At 37.1% G+C, this 20311-nt stretch overlaps 2 protein-coding genes across 2 annotated transcripts; both read left to right on the plus strand.

Moving 5' to 3' along the window:
- The first annotated feature begins 509 nt into the window (after window positions 1-509).
- On the plus strand, window positions 510-17060 carry LOC117922730 (protein S-acyltransferase 11). Its single transcript, XM_034840942.1, has 4 exons — window positions 510-884; window positions 5486-5708; window positions 12348-12646; window positions 16354-17060. Exons 1-4 carry the CDS (start codon window positions 879-881, stop codon window positions 16834-16836), a joined length of 1011 nt encoding a protein of 336 aa, XP_034696833.1. The 5' UTR covers window positions 510-878; the 3' UTR covers window positions 16837-17060.
- Window positions 17061-17947: 887 nt separating this feature from the next.
- Window positions 17948-20170, plus strand: LOC117922760. The gene is made up of 2 exons (XM_034840974.1): window positions 17948-18137; window positions 19556-20170. Exons 1-2 carry the CDS (start codon window positions 18003-18005, stop codon window positions 20042-20044), a joined length of 624 nt encoding a protein of 207 aa, XP_034696865.1. The 5' UTR covers window positions 17948-18002; the 3' UTR covers window positions 20045-20170.
- The last annotated feature ends 141 nt before the right edge of the window (window positions 20171-20311 follow it).

Here is a 20311-nt window from a genome sequence, read left to right on the forward strand (position 1 = left end):
TCTATTCTCTAATTCTTAAACGTATATTCTTATCTTTCTGTTCTAAAAAATAAAATAAAAATATTTTTAAAAATAATTACCAAACAAACCTTAAAATACTAGATAAATTGTAAATGATAATAACCGTACCGACTATATAAACACTCTTGCACCAAATATCTGCTGGGAAAGGCTTGTTGTAGGACAAAAAAATCTTATTGAGCTTGGGAAATTTTCTCTCATAGGCTTCCAAGCAGATTCCACAGAAATAGTAAAATATCTTAATTGAAAATAGAAACCAGCTAAAATACAATTTCAAAACAAAAATGTTTTCTTTTTCAAAAGTACTTTAAATAAAATAATCAAACAAACATAAAAAGTCGTATTGCATTTAAAAAATAATGTCTCTTATTTCAAAGAAATGGAAAAGACCTCTAACAATTCTAGCGCAAATTGTCAAGAAAAACTGGAGATAGGGTTGTAATTACATAGCAATTTGCCAATTTCATTCCAAACTTGCAATTTATCAAAAAAAAAAAAAAAATCAAATCAAAAGATTGAAGAATTGCAAAGGGAAGGCAGAAGATACAAGCCGCCCTTATAAATGAGTCTTTTCCTCTGGGTTTTATTTGGTGGGGTTCAGCTCTCTATGAAGAAAACACCCAGAACCTGCAAACTTCAGTTGACCGCAAAACCCAGGTAGAAAAGCTCTAATTGGCAATTGTAGGAAGCCCTGTTCCCCAAACTTGACCCGGGTTGGGTATTTGTGTGAAAAATCAATTAATGGGTGGTTCGCAATTGGGAGTCAAATCTTGGAGATTTGTATGCATTTTTGTAGCTGGATGGAGTTGAAGGGAGCCTTTTGCAGAAATCAATAGAGCCTGATTTTATCGGTCACTATGCAGGTATATGGGGTTTCTTCCTTTTTATTCAAAAGGGGGGGCGGGGGCGGGGGCGGGCGGTGTAAGGCATTGACCAAGAAAATTGGTTGCTGATAGTGTGTTATTGGGAGTGGGAGTTTTATCTTTTAATTTCATCTGCCAACATATTGCCGGATTGCATAGTAGTTTGTAGCTGATTTGTATGTTAATGATTGTAAAGTGGGTGAGCTTCATCATCAAAGAACAGGAACTTATCCATCTAAACTCATTAATTTTTTTTTTCTGTGTTTCTTTGTTCGAAGGTGTGTTACCCCCAATAAATTACTCTTCTGGGTATTCATTTTTCAATCAAGCTGGCGTTAGTGGGGTTGAATCTAGTTGGGAAAATAGTGTTTTATCAGGGACCTTAGATTGTGTTGGCGGTCAACTCTGCCCCAAAGGTTAAAATAATTCAGGGAACTCCATGCATCGTCCATAGTCATTCAGATGATATATGGAGATATATACTGTTATTGAGGGCTTTTTATTGAGTAAAATAATTCATGGAACTCCATGCATCAGCCTTAGTCGTTGAACTAAAGGGAGACAATGGCAGGTTCTGGTTTACTCCAACCTTAACCTAACCCCATCACAAGCTTAGTCATATATCTTCATAGATTAAGTGGGGGAGTAGAATAGAATAAGTTCACCTTTACTCTGAGGTGTCTCTTTGCAATATCATTACCCTGTAATTGTTGAGCTCCTTATGAAACTGCTATTTAACTGCACAGCTTACTAACTTTGTGAGTTGTTGAGTACTCTATGCAAATAAGCAAATTTTATATAGATATTTTTTGGTTATCAGCTGCTGATTAGAATTTAGACACGTTTTACCACCTGTAGACTGACTGCCAAAAACTTTGAGGCAGTAATGCTCCACTTATGGCGGCCAAATTGGATTAGTGCAATGGAAGCCAATGATTAAACCTTGAATAATATTATCCACAGTGTTTTTTGCTGGGCCAAGGTCTAGGAAAGGTTATAAGTACCAGTATTTTTTTTTCGATGGAAGCCAATTCAGAGATGAAGTAAAGGGGAAGGTATTTAAGGTTAGTGGTTACCAGAGCTGGAGCTGGAGAAACCAAGTCGCAGAAGTTTATGGATAGCCACAACATTTTTGTCTTTAAGGTGCTTAGGTAAAGGCTTAGGGAGGAAATAGGTTTAGGGTTATGAAAGTAGGACTTTTAGGTTAGAAAACTGAAGACAACAATGTCTAGTTGTGAGTAGGAAAAGGTGCACATCAATGCAAAAAAAATAGAGAAAAAAGAGGAGTGGGAAGAGTAGTTGGGAGAGCCATGGTTTGCTAATGAAGCTTTGTATGCTTTCTTGGATGTCAAAGGGATTAATGAGGGGGGAAAGCGGAAAGTTGTCAATGCACTGATCAGAGTGCAGATAGCTGACTTTTTTGCTTGCTAAAGGCCATTGTCCAGTAGATGTTGGTGTAAATGGTGAGGAGTTTGGGTGTGGTAGGTTCTTGGAATGAGGTGCTATGGAATCCAAGGGTTAAGCAAGGAAAATTTTGGTTTTTTGGGACAATAGGGTGTTGGGGCTTATTGAAATAGAGGTAATGGTGTTTAATCTCTTGTTAGTTTTAGAGCTATGAGGACAATTTCATGTGGATATTTTCAGGAGTGTATGGGCTGGTTAAAAATTAGGGTGGGGGGAGAGGATTTTTGGGGGGAATTTTGTGATATTGGAGGGCTTTGGAATGACCCTTGGTGTATCAAAGGAGACTTTAGTGTAGTTAAGAATGAATCCCTTTAGAAGCATATCATTACAAGGAAGTATGAGGAAGGGGCATGGTGCTCTAGAGGAGTGAGAGAAGGGTACAAGTGAGGCTATGGAAGGTAATCAAGAGCAGTTAGGAGGTTTTTAATTGTAGACTTGGATTTAAGATGGGATACGGTTGCAAGGTAAAATTTTGGAAGGATAGGTGGTGTGGTATGTATCCTTAGGAGAGGCCTTTCCTATGTTGTTCTTAATATGCACCACCAAAGATGCATGGGTAGCCAACATGTGAGATTGGGAGGGAGGGATTAGAACCCTAAGTTCATAAAGACAGATTCATGACTGGGAGATAGACGAGGTAAAGGCCCTTTTTAAGAGAATGCAAGCATAGATGATTAATAGAGTTATAGAGGATAAAATGGTTTGGTTGTATATGAAGTGTGACAAATTCATAATTAAATCATTATATTCTTCTATATCTAATGAGAGATGGAGGTGTTTTCCTCTTGCATTGTGCGGAATCCATGGATTCCCATGAGGGTTCTTTTTTGCTTGGGAAGCTATATGGGAAAGAAAATTTCCATTGGATCAACTCAGAATGAGGGATTGGAAGATGTTAAGCTGATGCTATCTATACAAAGGAAAAGAAATGGCTCATTACGTCCCCCTTCATTGCTTGAAAGTGGTCATTCTGTGGCAATTAGTTAATGCTCTCTTCGAAGTATAGTGGGTGATGCTCTCTTTAATTAGAGATTTCCTTTTGAGCAAGCATGGATCTTTTGTTGGGAAGAAGAGGAAGAAATCTTGGAGAGCATCTCTTTTATGCCTATTTTAGACCTTAGAAATAAAATGGTGTTTGAAAATGCCGAAAAATTGATCAAACAATTCTTTATGTATGACTTTTTGGAGTGGGCTAGAGTGTACATAGGATATCCTCGTTATCTATAACAAACTTTCTTGATTGGCTAGCCTCTAAGTAAGACAAAAGGGTTGTTTTTTGTGTATCCCTCCGCCATTATTTGGCCTTTTGGCGCCTTTGTATGCTATATACCATTTTATTAAGCATTATTAATATATTTGATCTTTGTCTATCAAAAATAAAATAAAATAACATTTATACCTGAGAGCTCAAAGATTAACTAAAAAGCTCTCAGATTTTCATTAACCAAACACTACTTTTTGTTTTGGATCCAAGAGTTATATTCATAGACTTAAAAACTCTTCAATAAGCAAAGAACTTTGAAAACAAGGCTAAGGGACTCAAATTCCCTAACCTCTTAGTAAGACAAAGGAGTTGTTTTTTGTGTATCCCTCCACCATTATTTGGCCTTTTGGCGCCTTTGTATGCTATATACCATTTTATTAAGCATTATTAATATATTTGATCTTTGTCTATCAAAAATAAAATAAAATAACATTTATACCTGAGAGCTCAAAGATTAACTAAAAAGCTCTCAGATTTTCATTAACCAAACACTACTTTTTGTTTTGGATCCAAGAGTTATATTCATAGACTTGAAAACTCTTCAATAAGCAAAGAACTTTGAAAATGAGGCTAAGGGACTCAAATTCCCTAATGTCAAAAGTTTTGAAACATGGGTTGGTTTGCTAACCAATAAAATGTCTTTTAATTGAACTCAGAACAGAAACCAAAATAAATAGGGCTCTTGGAAAATAGGTGGTTTCATGAAAAATGGAATTTCTTAGAAATAAGAAACTAGGAAGAAGACTTTCTTAATGTTATATATATTTTACAAAATCCAATTACAATGAATCCTATAGCTAAACTCCAACTATTTCTAATATGGAGACTTAGCAAAATAACCTTATATGAATTATGGCTTTCCAAATATCAAAAAAAAAAAAAAAAAAACACTAAAAAATAAATAAATAACTCAATTTTAATGCTATGTATCAAGATGCCTGGAGAGAACTGTTGGCAGCACTTCAATTGTTTGTAGTGCCTTTAGTAGAGAGTGGCCAAAGGTTTCCAAAGGAGGTAGATGTCCATTAAGGCTCACTCATTGGACAAAGATTCTTTTTCTTTCTAGAGACACTGTCCTCTATGTGGATATCTAGATTGGTCAACTAGTTGGCTGACTGTTTAGTTGAGACAAGTTCTATATCCTTAGATTGTGGGACACCCCTTGACTATTTTGAGAGATACAATGGCTGCTTCATGCTTTTTGCTTTCTTCTTTGCCATTTCTATTTTGCCTTTTTCAAGAGAGATCTCTATGTTCACATTCTTTTTCTATCTAATTAACAATTTTTATAAAATAATTTTCTTTAATTATCAGGAAATGCTTTTGAACATGTTGCTCCTTCATTCTCAGTGTCTCTACTATAAATCATAGGTGATCTTTATAAGCTTATCCATGAAGCCTAGTGAAACTGTATAAGAAAAATTGCGAATCATAACTTTCTTAGTGATTAAAAAAACCGTAAAAGAAAATATAAAAGAAATTAAAAGAATTGGAAGCTTGATTGTAAACTAATCCCTAGGAACATACATGAATCGATGTTCACTGTTGTTCGGATAGCTACATGGGATGGGATGAGTATTTTGTATGCCATTTACCATGAACATTGTAAATTGAGGTATTTATGTGAGATAACTATTTGTTTTTATTCATTAATTTGCTATTTTAAGTAATTTAGTTTAGATTAGACATTTTGAGACTCTTTAATCATAAATGTTACTTCAGATTCAAAAGCATTGACTCTAGCGTATATGTGGGTGCATCAATAACAAAAAGGAGAATATAGACTATCAGATTATCTTTTTCTTGCATTTTTATTAAATTTTAGATAATTTTGGTTGTTTCATCAGCTGCTCATGCATTTGTTCCCATTTAGGAGAATTTCGTGACAGTTGTCACTGAGGATCATGAAACAACATGTTGGGGTTGTGGGTTGCGCCTTCTTCTTGCATCTTACACTCCCATTTACAAGTGCGGATGGTGTGGAGCCATAACAAACCCAAACACATGCAAGCGTGAGAGCAAGTGCTTTCAATTGAGACGTTTACGAGATCGATCCTTTGTTTGTATTCTCATCATATTTATGCTCTTCTTGATATGTATGTCCCTTCAACTTCTATATTAATTATTAAAGAACTCTTCCTTAAAAAAAATATTAGCAAATTAATAACTATTTTTGGCTATTTCTCGCTCTAGGTTTATGTCAGTCTGATCTCTGTTTATTTCTTTTGATTATCATTTTATTAAAAAGCAGAATTATTAGTTCCACATCAGCAAATTTGTTTTATTTGTCAAAACTTCCACTATATGTTTGCAAAGTTGTGGTATATATGTAATGGAAACTTCTAGACAGCATGCTGTGTGCATTAGAGAAGCTACTCTTAGATGCTTCCCTTACACTAGTTGGACCATATATAATTGCCTTTTTCTTGGTGGGTTAATTACCGCACCTCCCTTGAGGTAAGCTATATCTACATAGATCCCCCCCACTGCTTTGGAATGTTACACTGACCTCCCTTGGGGTCTTGGTCAAACAGGACCATCTCGTGCTGCCTCAAAATGTTAACTGATGTAACCTATCAAAAAAAAAAAAATGTTAGCTGATGTAATTTGGCAATCTCATCAAAGCAACTTTTAAAAACCATATTTGGTATCCCTATGTAAAAACTCTCATTCTTACTCTTACATCCAGAGATCCCATTCTTTCCAAATAACTAAAATTAATTTTAAATAATGTTTACTTAATGTAAAAAAATCTCAAACAAATCACTAATTAATTTTAAATAATGTTTAATTAATGTTAAATAATCTCAAACAAATCAGTAATTAATCATAACTAATTCAAATCAATACACCTTCTTCTTCATCTTCACCAAACCATAATTCTCAATCTATTCATTTCCTAATTTCTCAAGCCTTAAACCTTGCAATGAAAAACCTTAATTCCTTCCCATCTCTTCGACTCTTCACTACTTCCTTTCACCCTTCATAAAAAAACAAGGAATAAAATGGGAAACGTAGTGAACTCCATGGGGGGCCCATTCCCTTTTCTTTTCCATTTTTCTTCTCCTTCTGCTCCCTTTTCTTCAAAAAATTAAATAAATAAATAAAAATAAACAAGCATAAAGCTGCCATGACAAGTAGGTACAAATGCACACCATGGTCACATGGGCAAAACTCCATTGATAGCCCTCCCGTTGCTTATCTTGTTTGTTTTCAGTGGTTTTTTTTTTTTTTTTTTTTTTCCTCCCAAGTTTTTGTTCATTCTCACTGTTTAATATGGACACAAGAAAATCCATGGATGGTGCAAACAACAAGTGGTAGAGAATAGAGACAAGGATGGGATGTAGAACTTTTTTAAAGAAGCAAAGAAGGAAATTTAGGGTTTCTTTTCATAGGAATGAGATGAACAGTAAAGAAGCAAAAATTGAAAAAATAAATAAGTGAAAAAAGATCTTCAAAATGACGTCATTTTACATCACTTAAAGAAGTGCATTTTATCTTTCTGCATTTTCGTCAATGGTATCAAGGGGAATAACATTTGATAGGAGAGGTCAATCTCATATTCTTTTTTTTTTTTTTTGATAAGTAAATAAAATTAGTATTCAAAGTGCCAAAAAGGGGTGCATCAAAGTACACACAATGTATACAACAACCGCTAATAAGTGCCAAAAAAAGGAAAGGGAAAACAAAAAATACTCCCTTTCTCAAACTGAACTCAACCAATCAATAAAATCAACTAAGGACATAGATGTTTTGCCTATAAACAAATTGATCCAAGATAACAAGTTGCATAAAAACAGAATTTCAACCTTTGAATAGATAACTCCACGTTCTAGAAAGATCTTCTATTTCGCTCTTTCCATATGGTCCAGAAAAGGCATAAAGGCGTTGCTCTCCAAACTTTTCTCCAATTTCTTCCAATAAAAGAGTCATGTCAACCTAAGAGAGTCTCTCTAACCGTGGAATGAATCACCCAATACAGTCCAAACAGGGAGAACAAGAGCTTCCACAACACCCATGCCTTTCCACAATGCAAAAGGATGTGGTCAATTGACTCCTCATGAGAATGACAAAGGAAGCATCTATTGGCCAATGACCAACCCCTCCTTTGTAGTTGGTCTAGTGTCAAAGCTTTCCCCCAAGTTGCCTCCCAAACAAACAAGATTGCCTTAGGAACCCACGCTTTCCACACAACACTTGCTAGGAATGGCTTTAGACTTCCTACCTCAAGGATAGGGTGAAGGGATTTAATAGAGAAGGATCCACTCTTTGTCTCCACCCAATACACCTTGTCCTCCCCTCCCACAACAACCACCTTGTCTTGAAGCCTTATCAAAAAGCACTCCACAATATCAATCTCCCAGTCATTTAGAGTCGTAGAGAAGTTAGGAATCCAAACACCCCTCTCAATGTCATATTCTAAAATTGTGAGGTCCGCATATGGTCTTACCTGAATCGAGGTCTACTTAATTTATCCCTTTTTTCTAGGTCATACACATTGCCTGCACGTGTTAAATATTAAACAAAGATGGAAACTCCAGTGCATGACTGCTTTGCTTTAATATCAGAAAACAATATAGTTTAAAGATAAAAGCTATAATAGATAATGGTTTTTTTAATCTGTCAACTTTTCCTCTAGTTTAGAGCTGGTATATAATTGATTCAATTATTAAATCATGAATTGTCTTTGGTTTAGTAGGTCATATAATGTATACCTTTTTCTTTTTTCTATGAAGGTGTAGTTGTTTTTCTGAAGACGCTGTATTGAGAATTAACCTCACATTTTATTGTATGGCTGCAACATATTTTATTATATTTATAATTTTATTAATTGAATCAATTATATACCAGCTAATCAATTGGGAGGTGGTGTGTACCCAAAAGGAGAGTGGGGGTCTAGGTATTCGGAAAATTGATCTCTTGAATAAGGCCCTGTTGGGTAAATGGATTTGGCAGTTCGCCTTTGAGGAAGAATTCCTTTGGAGGAAGGTGGTTGGGGTGAAGTATGGCCAAGTGGGATTTGGTTGGAGAACAAAGGAGGCCCGCGGAACGTTTGGGGTGGGGGTTTGGAGGGATATCTTGAAGGAGTCATCTTGGTGTTGGGGTAATATAGAGTTCAAAGTGGGAAAGGGGACTAAGGTTAGTTTCTGGATTGACCATTGGTGCGGAAATGAGGTGTTGTCCCAAGCTTTTCCCCATTTGTTTGCTTTGGCAGCCCAAAGGAATGCCTCGGTTAATGAGATGTGGGATTCTAGTCTTGGTCAAGGAGGTTGGAACATAAGACTCTCTAGAAACTCTAATGATTGGGAGTTGGACGCCTTAGGAGAGTTGTTGCATATGTTGAGGGATTTGAGGATTTCTCTTGAAGAGGACTCAATGATATGGAAAGGAGAGGGACACGGCCGCCTTCGGATTAGAGATGCCTACAAGTTGTTGACTGGGCCTAATGTCATTACCTTCCCGAAAAAGAGCATTTGGGTGGACAAGGTCCCAACCAAAGTTGCTTTTTTTGCTTGGGAGGCTTCTTGGGAGAAGGTCCTAACTTTGGACAAACTTCAAAGACGGGGCTGACATCTTCCAAATCGGTGTTTTTTGTGTGGTTGTGAAGAGGAAAATGTAAATCATATTCTTTTACACTGTACAGTTGTAAGGGCTCTCTGGGAGATTGTCTTGGCCTTGTTTGGGGCTAATTGGGTGTTCCCAGAGAAAGTCAAAGAGATGTTAGTCAGTTGGAGGGGCCCTTTTGTGGGGAGAAAGAGGAAAAGGATTTAGACTTCCATCCCGTTGTGTATTTTTTGGACGGTTTGGAAGGAGAGAAATAGATTAGTTTTTTCAGAAACTAAAGAATTCTTTTGTTTGTAACTTGTGGAGTTGGGCTAGGGTGTATATGGGAGAGGAGTCCTCTTCGCTTTTAGGTTTTTTGGAATGGCTTGCCGTTCCCTAAGGGGTGGTGAGTGTTGTTTTTGTTCAGGCTGCTACGTATACTTCCTGTATGCTTTGTGGCTTTTTGCCTCGTAATATATTTTTGCGTGCTTATCTAAAAATAAAAAAATAAAAATTTATTAATCTAAGTCAAGGTTCTTTTTTACTGAAAAATGTATTGTAGCGATTTTAAACTCTTATATCAGTTGGCCCTACGGTACTGGTTGTTTGTTTCTTGTCCACCCGGTTTTTCAAAGTTGTGGGCCTTCTGACTTCTATTGTGATGTTTGACTTGTTTGGTGCTTGACAATGTTTGGGCTTGTCTCCTTTTTATTGCTTTTCTTAGCTGGATATTCTTTGTTCTTGGCTTGATTTAGAGAAATGGAAGTTAGTCAATATACTTTTGATGTTACCGGGGGTTGCATTGGCTTGGTTAATGCACAAACTAAAAACTGGTATAAGCTGATATCATGAAGTCACATGTTGCTTACCACTTTGCCTGGAAACAATTATCTCCCATGTTTGTACATATGAAAAAGAAGATAATTTAATTAAATGGGAAATTCAAGCAACCAGACTTTGATGAGACCTGTGAAGGTGGCGTACCCTGGTTACGTCATCCAATGCGACCTACAGTCAATTAGCACTTATAGATATGATATTCTTCAGGGACAGTTGAGGAGGTTTGGGATGCTATAGCTCAGACATCCAAAAATAGGAATGTTGCTAAGATTTTGTAGCTAAAAGAGATAAGTCTCCATCTCACCTGAGATCCTTATCAAGAAAATGGGAGGAATGGGACTGTTATTATAAAATTTTGGAATAAACTGTTGTTCAGTTGAATGGGAATTTCAAGGAACCTGACTCTGTCACTCTAGTGAGACTCGTGAGGATAGAGATGTACTGGTTACTCTTCATTGTAACCTAAAGTAAATTATGACTAATGGATAGGAGCCTTTTGTTGAGGATGGTTGAGGAGGTTTGGAAGCTTTGACATATTTTAGGATTGATAGTGTTGCTAAAAGTTTTTTGGTTTAAATATCTCTCACCTTAGCTCTTTGCTTAGAAAAGTAGGAGCAATTGGAGAAATATTATTAAAATTTTCAAATAAATTGCCTTGGTGATGTTGCTAGGTTCAGGAAGCTGATACAGGATCAGATATTCTTTGGTTTTTAGTAGGATTGGAACAAACTTTGACCTGGCCTTTGACAAGTTTCTGGTAGAGATACCTCCCTCACTCCCTCAAGAGGATTCTAAGCAGGAGGGGCTGCCAGCCACATAGTAGAGAGGTGTGTAAGTTGAAGGAAAGAGTAGAGCAACTTGAGAGGAGGGAATGATTTGGAGAACTTGACAGTGATAACAATGATCATCTGGCAACTAAGGAGCTTGAAGTTCTCTTTCTAGTGATTTTCAATCATCCTTTGCAATGGAGAATGAAGTTCCCTTTAAATGGGCTCAAAATGTAGTTGTTGTCATTAATGCTCTGTTGGATCTGTTGGCATTGAACATGTCCATTGGAAATTGGGGGGCTCTTTCTTTCCTTTCAAACCTACTTAGACAGTTCTAACACATACATGTTCCCTTACCTACTTAGTGAACCTCTACTCTACTTGTGAATCAAGACCATTAACCAATCCCAACTAGTTAGCAGTACGAAGGCAGAGCCCAAGGAAGATATATGGAGAGAGAGCCGACTCTTGAATGTTGGAGATTAATTACCTTCAAGGAAGATCCATGGTATTTGTGGTAATAGAGTCAACTGTTCCAATTTTGGAAGTTAATCGGTGATAAAAATGCTCTCTTTACTGCCTCAGCAGGAGAGGGTGATAAAGGTGAAGAATCCTACTTTCACCTTATAGAAGCCATATCATTGAGTCAAAGCTCTTCATCCTTTCCTTGGCTTCTGTCATAAGCAGGCATCCATGTCTTGTGGGCAGCTGAGAATAAGGAGTTTATTTGCCTTGTTTATGACAAGTAGTTAATTGTAAGGGTATTATTGTAATTTTACTCCTTTGATAAAAGTTAATATTAGAAAGGAGAGAACCCTAATACCTCCTTGCTGATATGCAGCATTTCTTCTCTTCTGCTTTCCACATCTTTTCTCCCCTCTTATAAGCAAAAACCTATTATAATGAGTTCATGAATGCCCCTGTGCTTTAAATAGGTCTTTTCTGGGTATAATACTCTGCATTTGTTACATTCCTATAGCGTGATAGAGACATATTTGCAGGGTCTGAATAGGATACAACCAACTTCAGCATCAACATACTTTCTTCTTGTATAAAAGCATATCTTCTTGTGATTTCTCATGACAGATTAATAAGAAACATAGATTTCTCGAGAGGGTGAACTGATTTGACCACCACATTGTTCAGGAGATATTGGCTATGATGGATTTTTTTTTTCCTAGTTGCTGTACAGTATTAATTATTTGAGATAAGTAGTTTACACAGTGGTTATTGGAGCAGTTATTGCTTGGTGGATCCATAGGTGTAGCTTTGCAACTAACCTCGTTAGTGTAAGCTTTTAAAATCAAAACTCTTGCCGAGGCAAATTTTAGCAATTTAGTCTGATCAGTTAAGATCCCTTATTATATTTATGGATATTGCTGATTTCTTATTATTTTATACCAGTTTAATGAACCATTGTGTTTAAGAATTTTACTGATTCATTTGTTATTGTGATCCTGAATGTTTGCACCCTCATTTTGCATCAATAAGACATCTCTGTGTGAAACTTAATATTTTCCAGTTTGATCGATCTTTCCATAGTCTGTATCTATCTCTTTGTAATACATTTTCTTGTAAGTGCAGGTGGCGGGGTGTTGACTGTGTACCCAGTTGTTTTTTCCATCAGTTACTTTTATGGGATTATCCACTGCACCATAACAATGATCTTGTCTGTGACTACTCTTTCTACGTTTAGCCTTGCAGCATTTTGTTGCGCTGGCACACCACCAAACATGACATGGGGTAGTTATCCAGTTGTGGGGAAAGGGAGCTTGGAGAACTATACCTTTTGTCACTATTGTTCAAAGCCGAAGTCCCCTAGGACCCATCACTGCCGTTCATGTGGAATGTGTATACTGGACATGGATCATCACTGCCCATTTGTAAGTCTAAATTGTCCTTAATTTACCAATTCTTGTTGCACTGAGGGTGTTATTTAGAATATTCTATTTTCCGCTTACAACATGTTATTATCTATGTTTTGAACTTCCAATTTAGTTCAATAAGTCTGGAGATTGAAGTAGATATCAAGTTAGTGGAAGTGAAACTTTTTCAGCATCAGCTTGCAAATTTTTTCCATTATTTAGAAATTTGTATAGACCTGAAGCAGACTGCCTATATAACCAAAGAAGAGAAAATGAATTGACTACATCATGGTTTTAGAAGTCTGAAGTCCTTCGAGTTTAATAGAAATGAAACTTTCAAAACCACTCGTTGAATAGTTAATTCTACTTAATAATTGAAATTCTTTACCTTGAAGATAACTCTACCATAAAAACTTCTGTGTAATTTGAATTGGTGTGCCTCAGCTAGTGGAAAAATATCTGTACTGTAAATTAGCAAGAGTAAAACTGGAGTATGGTCTGAGTTCTTTATATATATTGGGAATATACAGGGAAGTTTAAGACAATTCAAGCCTAGGCAATCACCTTGAAAGTCTCTGTGTCACATGTTGAGGCACTCCAGGAAATTTTTCTGCTTCTTATGAAAGAGATCTTCGAGCATTGAATAGCCTCCCTCCGAATGAATATGCTTGCATGCATCAGTGTGAAGCAATAGATATATGCTACAGGCTTGGGGAGGTTGGGCAAGGATAGATCTGAACCCCTCCTATTCCATCACACTGTACCCAGCTGGGCCATTCTGGCTAATACCCAATCAGGCCAACTGGGTCATGGCCAATTCACCAAAACTTGCAACTCTAAAAATTGTGACATCAACTGGTTCTAATCAAGGCAGAATCTAATTGGATTCAAGATGGTAGACCAGGTTAGTATGGGTATGCCTTTGCCAACTAAAAATCAATGAGCACTAAGTTGTCACTTTTTTTTTTTTTTTTTACCAGAAACAGAGATAAATTTTTATTGATAAAAGAAAGAGTGAAGGATGAGGGGTCCTCTCAAAATACAAAACCTGATCAAAGTAAGAGTATACTCCTCCACTATGACAAAATATAGTTGGCACTAACTTCTAAGGTTTCAATATTCGCTGACAAAATATGCTAATTCATCAGGAAGTTGATTAAGTTGACACCCAGTAGCATATTAGTTAGAAACCCTGTCTGTTTTGGTTTAACTTGATAGCTAGTAGCTTATTAGTTAGAAACCCTGTCTGTTCTGGATCTAACATGCATCTAGCCAACAGCAGATCTTTTCTTGTGAAAACCACGAGTGTCAAGATCTAACCTAAATGGAGTGGGTTTCGCCAAGGCACTATTTGTGATATGATGGTGATTTCCTTCAAGTGTTTTGGGAATTCATTTAGAGGAAGGGCTGTTTGGAGGATAGCTTGTCTCTCTTTGCTGTGGATTGTGTGGAAAGAGAGGAATGCTAGGATTTTCAAGAACACTTGGAGGTCATCGGATTCATTGTAGGATTCGCTTCATTTTTTTGTTTCTTTTTGGGCTTACTGTACAAACATTTTTAAACCCTACCCTTTGAGTGTAATTCAGCTTAGTTGGCTCTTGATTTGTACATGTTAGGGTTGGGTTATAGGGGCTGTTGTTGGTTTACTTGTATAGGCCTTTTTGTTCTTCTTGTATAGCCTTCTTTGTTTTGAGGAGGTTTGCTTGGTTACTTTTGATCAGGTTTGTTTTTCATGAGGAGGACCTCTCATCCTTCTTTTGTTTTTCTATTAATACATTTGTTTGTTTCCGATAAAAAAAAAAAAAAAAAGATCTAACCTAATGTAGTAATAGTGTGATCTAGCTTAGTTTCCCTATTATGGCCTCTTGTACTATTCTATTTTTGGGATTTTATGTTTTTAGTCATTCCTTCTATTGAAATTTGATTACTACATTAGGATTTCTTATTACATCTTGCAATGTTAATTTAGTGGATATTTTTCTTATATGGTCACTAAGACTATATCCTCACTTGAGTTCATTTAAGGGCCTATATGTAATCACTATGTTCCCTTCTTTTTGAAAAGACATTTAAGGGCCTATATTTAATCACCATGTTCACTATGTTTGGTTAGCAAAGGTGGAGAATGGCAATTTGTAGATGTGGGTGTCTTGTTGTAGTGTAAGCTATCAAAATATGATTTTTGTTTGTAGTGGTAATTTGTCGACAGCAGTGTCTAGTTGTAGCATAAGCTATGCAGATATGTATAGCTTGGTGGTGGACAGACAAGTGGTGACAATTTCATGGGTAAGTGAAGGTGTTCAGGGGATTGGTTTTGAGGGTAATTTGGGTCGCAATTGAAGACCACATTTACAGTGATGAAATCATGGTTGAGTTATACACTTGAAAGGAGCTTGTTGCAGCTATCACTGTTCATGGGTTTGGAATCTCTCTCATGCTTCTTCCTTTTTTCAGTACCAAATATGTTTCCACAACTTGTAAAGGAAATAGACACATATTGCTTATTTGCTGTTTATTTATTTGAAATATGCAATGCCAAAGTTGCTGCATGACAGCTTTTGGTCCTAGGGAATATTACACCATAGAAATAGTGCAATCTGACCATTGACAGTTGATCTATCTCCTGATGTTTCAGTTATGATTTGTATTCTAACACTAGCTGTTCTAGAAAGGGTTGCACTCCCTATTTAAGAGTTCTTGAGCGATACACATTCTATTACAGAATACTTTTGGAGACTTTTTCTGAAATTGCAGCAAGTCCACCCACCCCTCTTTTTTCTTCTTTCTTTTTTTTTCCCTCTTTTCTTTTCCTTTCTCCTCTAATAATATCCACACAACAGTTATCAAGAGGCTTGGAATACTGTTTTGGACCATCCCCCTTGTTGAGAGAGAGAGAAAGAAGAAAGACCTTGATTCTCATTAATGTAATGATCTACTTACAATTGAGAAATATATATATATATACAAGGCTAAGAGTCCTACAAGGCTAAGAGTCCTAACTACCATACATGTGTCCTACCATATATGTGTCCTATATTAACAAGGAAAGGTTATACACTATAAATACATTATATTCAACACCCCTTGTGAAGTTTCCTTATGTTCTCTCCTCTTATACTTTTGCCGTTTCTATGTCATTCAGTCTTGATACCTTAATGCCTTGGCAGAAATTTTGCAATTTTTCTATTAGCTTCATATTGTTCATGTTGTTCAGCTGATTTTAACCCATTCGAGCAGAAAAATAGTTAGCATAAAAGTCAAAATCTAGAATCACCTCAGTCTATGGTTGTCTTACGTCTCTTTTGAGATTCATTTGTTTGGTTTCATGGGTAAAAATCATGCTTAGTAACTAGAATCTAGTTTTTTATCAAATCCTCCGCATGGTTCAAGAATTTAGTATAATCCCATGCATTGAGAAAATTTCTTGTTAAATTAAGTGTGATTATTATTTTCTGCTGAACTGAATTTACACACTTCATTTAGAGTTCAGAGGTTTCTACAGTAGCCTGACAAGAAGCCTAGGCTGCATCATCATTGAGCACAATGCCACAGTAGCATTTCAGGGAAATGGCTTGGCCATTAGCTTCTTGCCATTTTAAAATGTTAGTGATCATCTTAATGCTTGTAGGACTAGTAGCTTTAGAGGATCCACCCTATTTACTATTGTCTAGAATGTAGCACTAGGATTTTCAGCTCACGACTTACACTAGATATTGTGGATGCAGATTGGGAACTGTGTTGGAGCTGCGAACCACCGACACTTCATTGCCTTCCTCATTTCAGCTGTCATCAGTACGACTTATGTTGCAATCATGTCTGTATACACAGGGTTCCACATCTGGCCACCATTAACTTACAGATCTCTTGGCCGTTTGAATGAATCTGGTGCAGATTCAGGTTTCATAGCCATGAAGGAGATTATTATTGCCTTTTTTAGCTCAGCTGTCCATCTATCCCTGCGAGGGCTTGTTCTAGTTTATTTGTTTGTTTCAAGTGTTTCTGTGGAGATTGGTTTAAGTGTGCTGTTGTGGCAGCAACTCAGCTTCATCTATGAGGGGAAGACTTACTTGACACAGTTAAGTTCACAAGGAGATGATGCAGTTGGAGACAGGGATTGCCGGAATCTCCTCCGTTTCTTTGGCTGCCCATATTCTGCTTCCAGATATTTGACGAGTTTTTCAAATTCTATAAAGAGACACGATAAGTAAAATCCGACAGCAGAACTACAATCCCTCTTTTCTTTTTGCCCCCACCCCTGTTATAGTGTACACAGACGGGAAAAACAGACCACTTCCTTTGTTGTTTGTTTCCTTTTTTCTTGCCAATTGAATGGAGAAAGGGAAGGTGAAGTCTGGAATTGGAGTTAGAATACTGCCTGTAAAATATTAATTCTTTTTCCCAATCAAATTAAATATTATGCTCTGTGTTTAAATCTTGAGAATTCACAGGAGAAAAGAAATAAAAGTGGGAAACACTTTTCACAGGTTGGTAGGAAAGCACTAACCAAATCATTTAGTCAGTAATGGTGAGGCAGCTGGTGGATGGGTCTTGCTTGAACTAGATAAAAGGAGGAAATCATACTAGATACCAAATTGGAATGGATGTTTGTTATTAAGTACAGTAATGCCTTGAGCATATTGCATGCAAATTAAAATCTCATACTATGACACAGATTTGTAGATTGCTAATCTCGCTTGAATCTTAATGTTGTCTAGGTTTCTAGACTCAAGTTTTTGTTTTAGCTCTAATGTTGGCATGGTTTTGGTTGGATGGGGCCTTGTAGGCAATGAAAAAATGAAGTGGAACAGATCTGGATTGTACTTCTGGCTGTGTGTTTTCAATAGAAGTGTGATAGAAATCATTGAGGTATGCATTATTTTTTGCTGAAGCTGTGTCTTTGCTTCACTCTTCAGTTCACTTAAAGGCTCTTTTTGAAAATGGAAGATGGCTAATATTTGTGTTTGGCTGATCTTAAGAAGGCATTTTTGAAAGCCTTTACTAACTCAGAACTACTTCATATTTAGTCATGATTTCAGTTCTACTTGTAGTTAAAGTTGAACCCTAAATGGTAATTGCATATGGCTTAAGCATTAAATACCTCCCATGCTGGGTTGTGTTGTATCTCTAAATCCAAACAAACTCAACTTTGGACCCTAAAATGAGGCTGAGCCCAACATAATGGCAGCCCAACCCAAAGTACAGCCATAGCCCAGTGCAAAGTAGGGGTTTAGGAGTGCCCAAAACCCAAAAGAAAAAATGTCAGCATTCACCAACCAGAATTTGAAGATAAGGTCATAACAGCAAACATCCCAACTCAGTCTATTACTTCATTGTTGGGAAAGAGAGAGAGAGAGAGAGAGAGAGAGAGAGAGAGATGGGAAAAGCAATACGTGGGTATGTGGTATCTGCAAGAGAGATAAACCCGGTTCCCAGTACAGCACCAGCAGCTAAGCTTCTCAACCTTCTCAACTTCAGTGCTGCTTCAAAAACAGGAAATGGTTTCCCACTGGTAATCTGACTACTACTCTTCCCATTTCAGACTTCCGTGTTTTTCTCTTCTTTCCCCTTTGATATGTTTCTTGCTTTCCCTAGCTGTAATTCTCTCTCATGCTTATTGTACATATTCTATTATCGATTTCATGCATTTCCACCACCATCGTCATCAGCAACAACAACAAACAAGAAGTTGGTATGACCTTACCCTTTACTCAGCAATTTTGTTATTGGGTTTCTTGGGCATGGTCCCATTATGCAAAAGAAAAGGAGATGTTGCCAGACATTTATGTGTTGTGCATAGATAAGTCCCTCCAACCTTTTAGTTTTAGCTCTTAAAAGTAGTAGAAATCAGATTACTAAGAAGGCATCCCACAACTTTCTCGCTCATATTTGGAAATCTGAATGATTTTGGACAGAAATTAGAGAGTTATTGGAGTAAAACCAGCTTAAGTTATGCACTTTTGAAATTAATAAAGGGATAAAAATTTCATTGAGAACAAAGAATTTTCAGTCAAGTGTCTCTCTCTCTCAGTTGTGGTTAATACTTTCTGAAATGTTTGAATCAGCGGTTTAGAGTTTATGAATTCTTGCAATACTTGTATAGCACCAAAATCTGGAGAACTTGGACCAACTCTTTATGGAAGTGTAGCAAAGCTGATGACCCAGTGCTGTTGGAGCATTTGAACTGAAAAGAAAGAAAAAAGAAACAGAAAAGAAAAAGGTTGTTCTCCTCAGTTATTTTTTAATGAATTAAAGGGGTTTGTGTAAAGAAGTTCACCAAGTATCCTTCCTTTGGAATTATTAATAACTTGTCTGCATCCTCCATACTGTTTACTCCCAAATACAAAATAAGATGTTAGGGTTCTGCAGTGTGGACATGCTTACTGGATTTTGCCCCTGGGAGTTGTTGGATCTGCAAGTGGAGAGACCATCAACAGTTTTCCATGACTATAAATATGAAGTTAAGCTCTAACCATAACCATGAGTATTCGAGTAGAGTCAATTGGCTGTGAGAATGTACCAAACCAGTCAACCAAGTTGTTTTAGGTTTCAAACATCCTAATGAATTTCCCCTACTTGAGACCTTCAATGACAAAAATTTCCCCCAACAAGGCTGCTAGAAGATTAGCTTCTTCTCTCAGTTGAAGAACACTGCTTCTCTCAGTGGAAGAACACTGCTTCTTCTCCTTTAGAAACGAAGGTTGATGAAAGGAATCCAGGAAAAAGTTTTTCCTTTTGGTCTAGGACTCTAATGGTCTGTTTTATCACATGGATGTGTGCATCTAACACACCTTAAGGAGCATATGATGTATACATGCAATTTGCTTTAGTCCTCAATATAAGGCAAGTTTTGGGGTGTGGAATACGACCCCTTCTTCAGTTTTGCTGTCCAGGCCTCGCATTTTGAACCCTGCTTTGTTGGTTTTGCAGGAAAGCTTCAAGTATACAAACAGAAGAAGCCGGGCATGGGGCTCTGGGGCTGCCACAAAATTCAGCACATGCTACTTCCTGGGAATTAATGTTACTCCAAGCACTGGGCTCACACCACCACATGCAAACATTGCAGGGGATGCTTATGCCTCTGGTTTCATGCATAGTTTAGATTTAGCAGAGTTGGAATTGGACCCTGCAACAGCAAAGCTGGCAATCGGGTTTCTAGGACCTTTTCTCTCAGCATTCGCCTTCCTCTTCGTTATCAGAATAGTAATGTCCTGGTACCCAAAACTTCCAGTGGGAAAGTTCCCTTATGTGATCGCTTATGCTCCCACTGAACCACTTCTCATCCCAACCAGAAAGCTCATCCCACCTCTAGGCGGGGTGGATGTAACGCCTGTGGTGTGGTTTGGATTGCTCAGTTTCCTCAATGAAATACTGGTCGGTCCACAAGGCCTTCTTGTCCTCATCTCTCAGCAGGTTTAGCTGAGAGGCTCACCCTTACCCAACTTTATTATTTCACGCTTCCCGATACTCCATACCATTCCAGCATGTTTCGAGTTTTGAGTTCCTATTACTTGCATTCCAATTTTCAGTAATTTCTTCTTCTCATTTATTTACCTGGTTTGATGCCACTGTCAAAGTTCATTACTCACAAATAAAAGGAAGAAAAAATCAAGTAAATTTCAACCTGACCCAAGCATGGACAAATAATTAAAGCCAAAGCATGAGTAACTCTCAAGATTATTTTAC

The sequence above is a fragment of the Vitis riparia genome, chromosome 1, assembly GCF_004353265.1.
Source record: "Vitis riparia cultivar Riparia Gloire de Montpellier isolate 1030 chromosome 1, EGFV_Vit.rip_1.0, whole genome shotgun sequence".
Classification (NCBI taxonomy): Eukaryota; Viridiplantae; Streptophyta; class Magnoliopsida; order Vitales; family Vitaceae; genus Vitis; species Vitis riparia.

Coding starts and splice junctions, on each gene's coding strand:
- LOC117922730 (XM_034840942.1), top strand. Junction 5,709..12,347: donor ATTTATGCTCTTCTTGATAT/GTATGTCCCTTC, acceptor TTGTAAGTGCAG/GTGGCGGGGTGTTGACTGTG. Junction 12,647..16,353: donor TGGATCATCACTGCCCATTT/GTAAGTCTAAAT, acceptor TTGTGGATGCAG/ATTGGGAACTGTGTTGGAGC.
- LOC117922760 (XM_034840974.1), top strand. CDS start 18,003: ATGGGAAAAGCAATACGTGGGTATGTGGTATCTGCAAGAGAGATAAAC. Junction 18,138..19,555: donor CAGGAAATGGTTTCCCACTG/GTAATCTGACTA, acceptor TTGGTTTTGCAG/GAAAGCTTCAAGTATACAAA.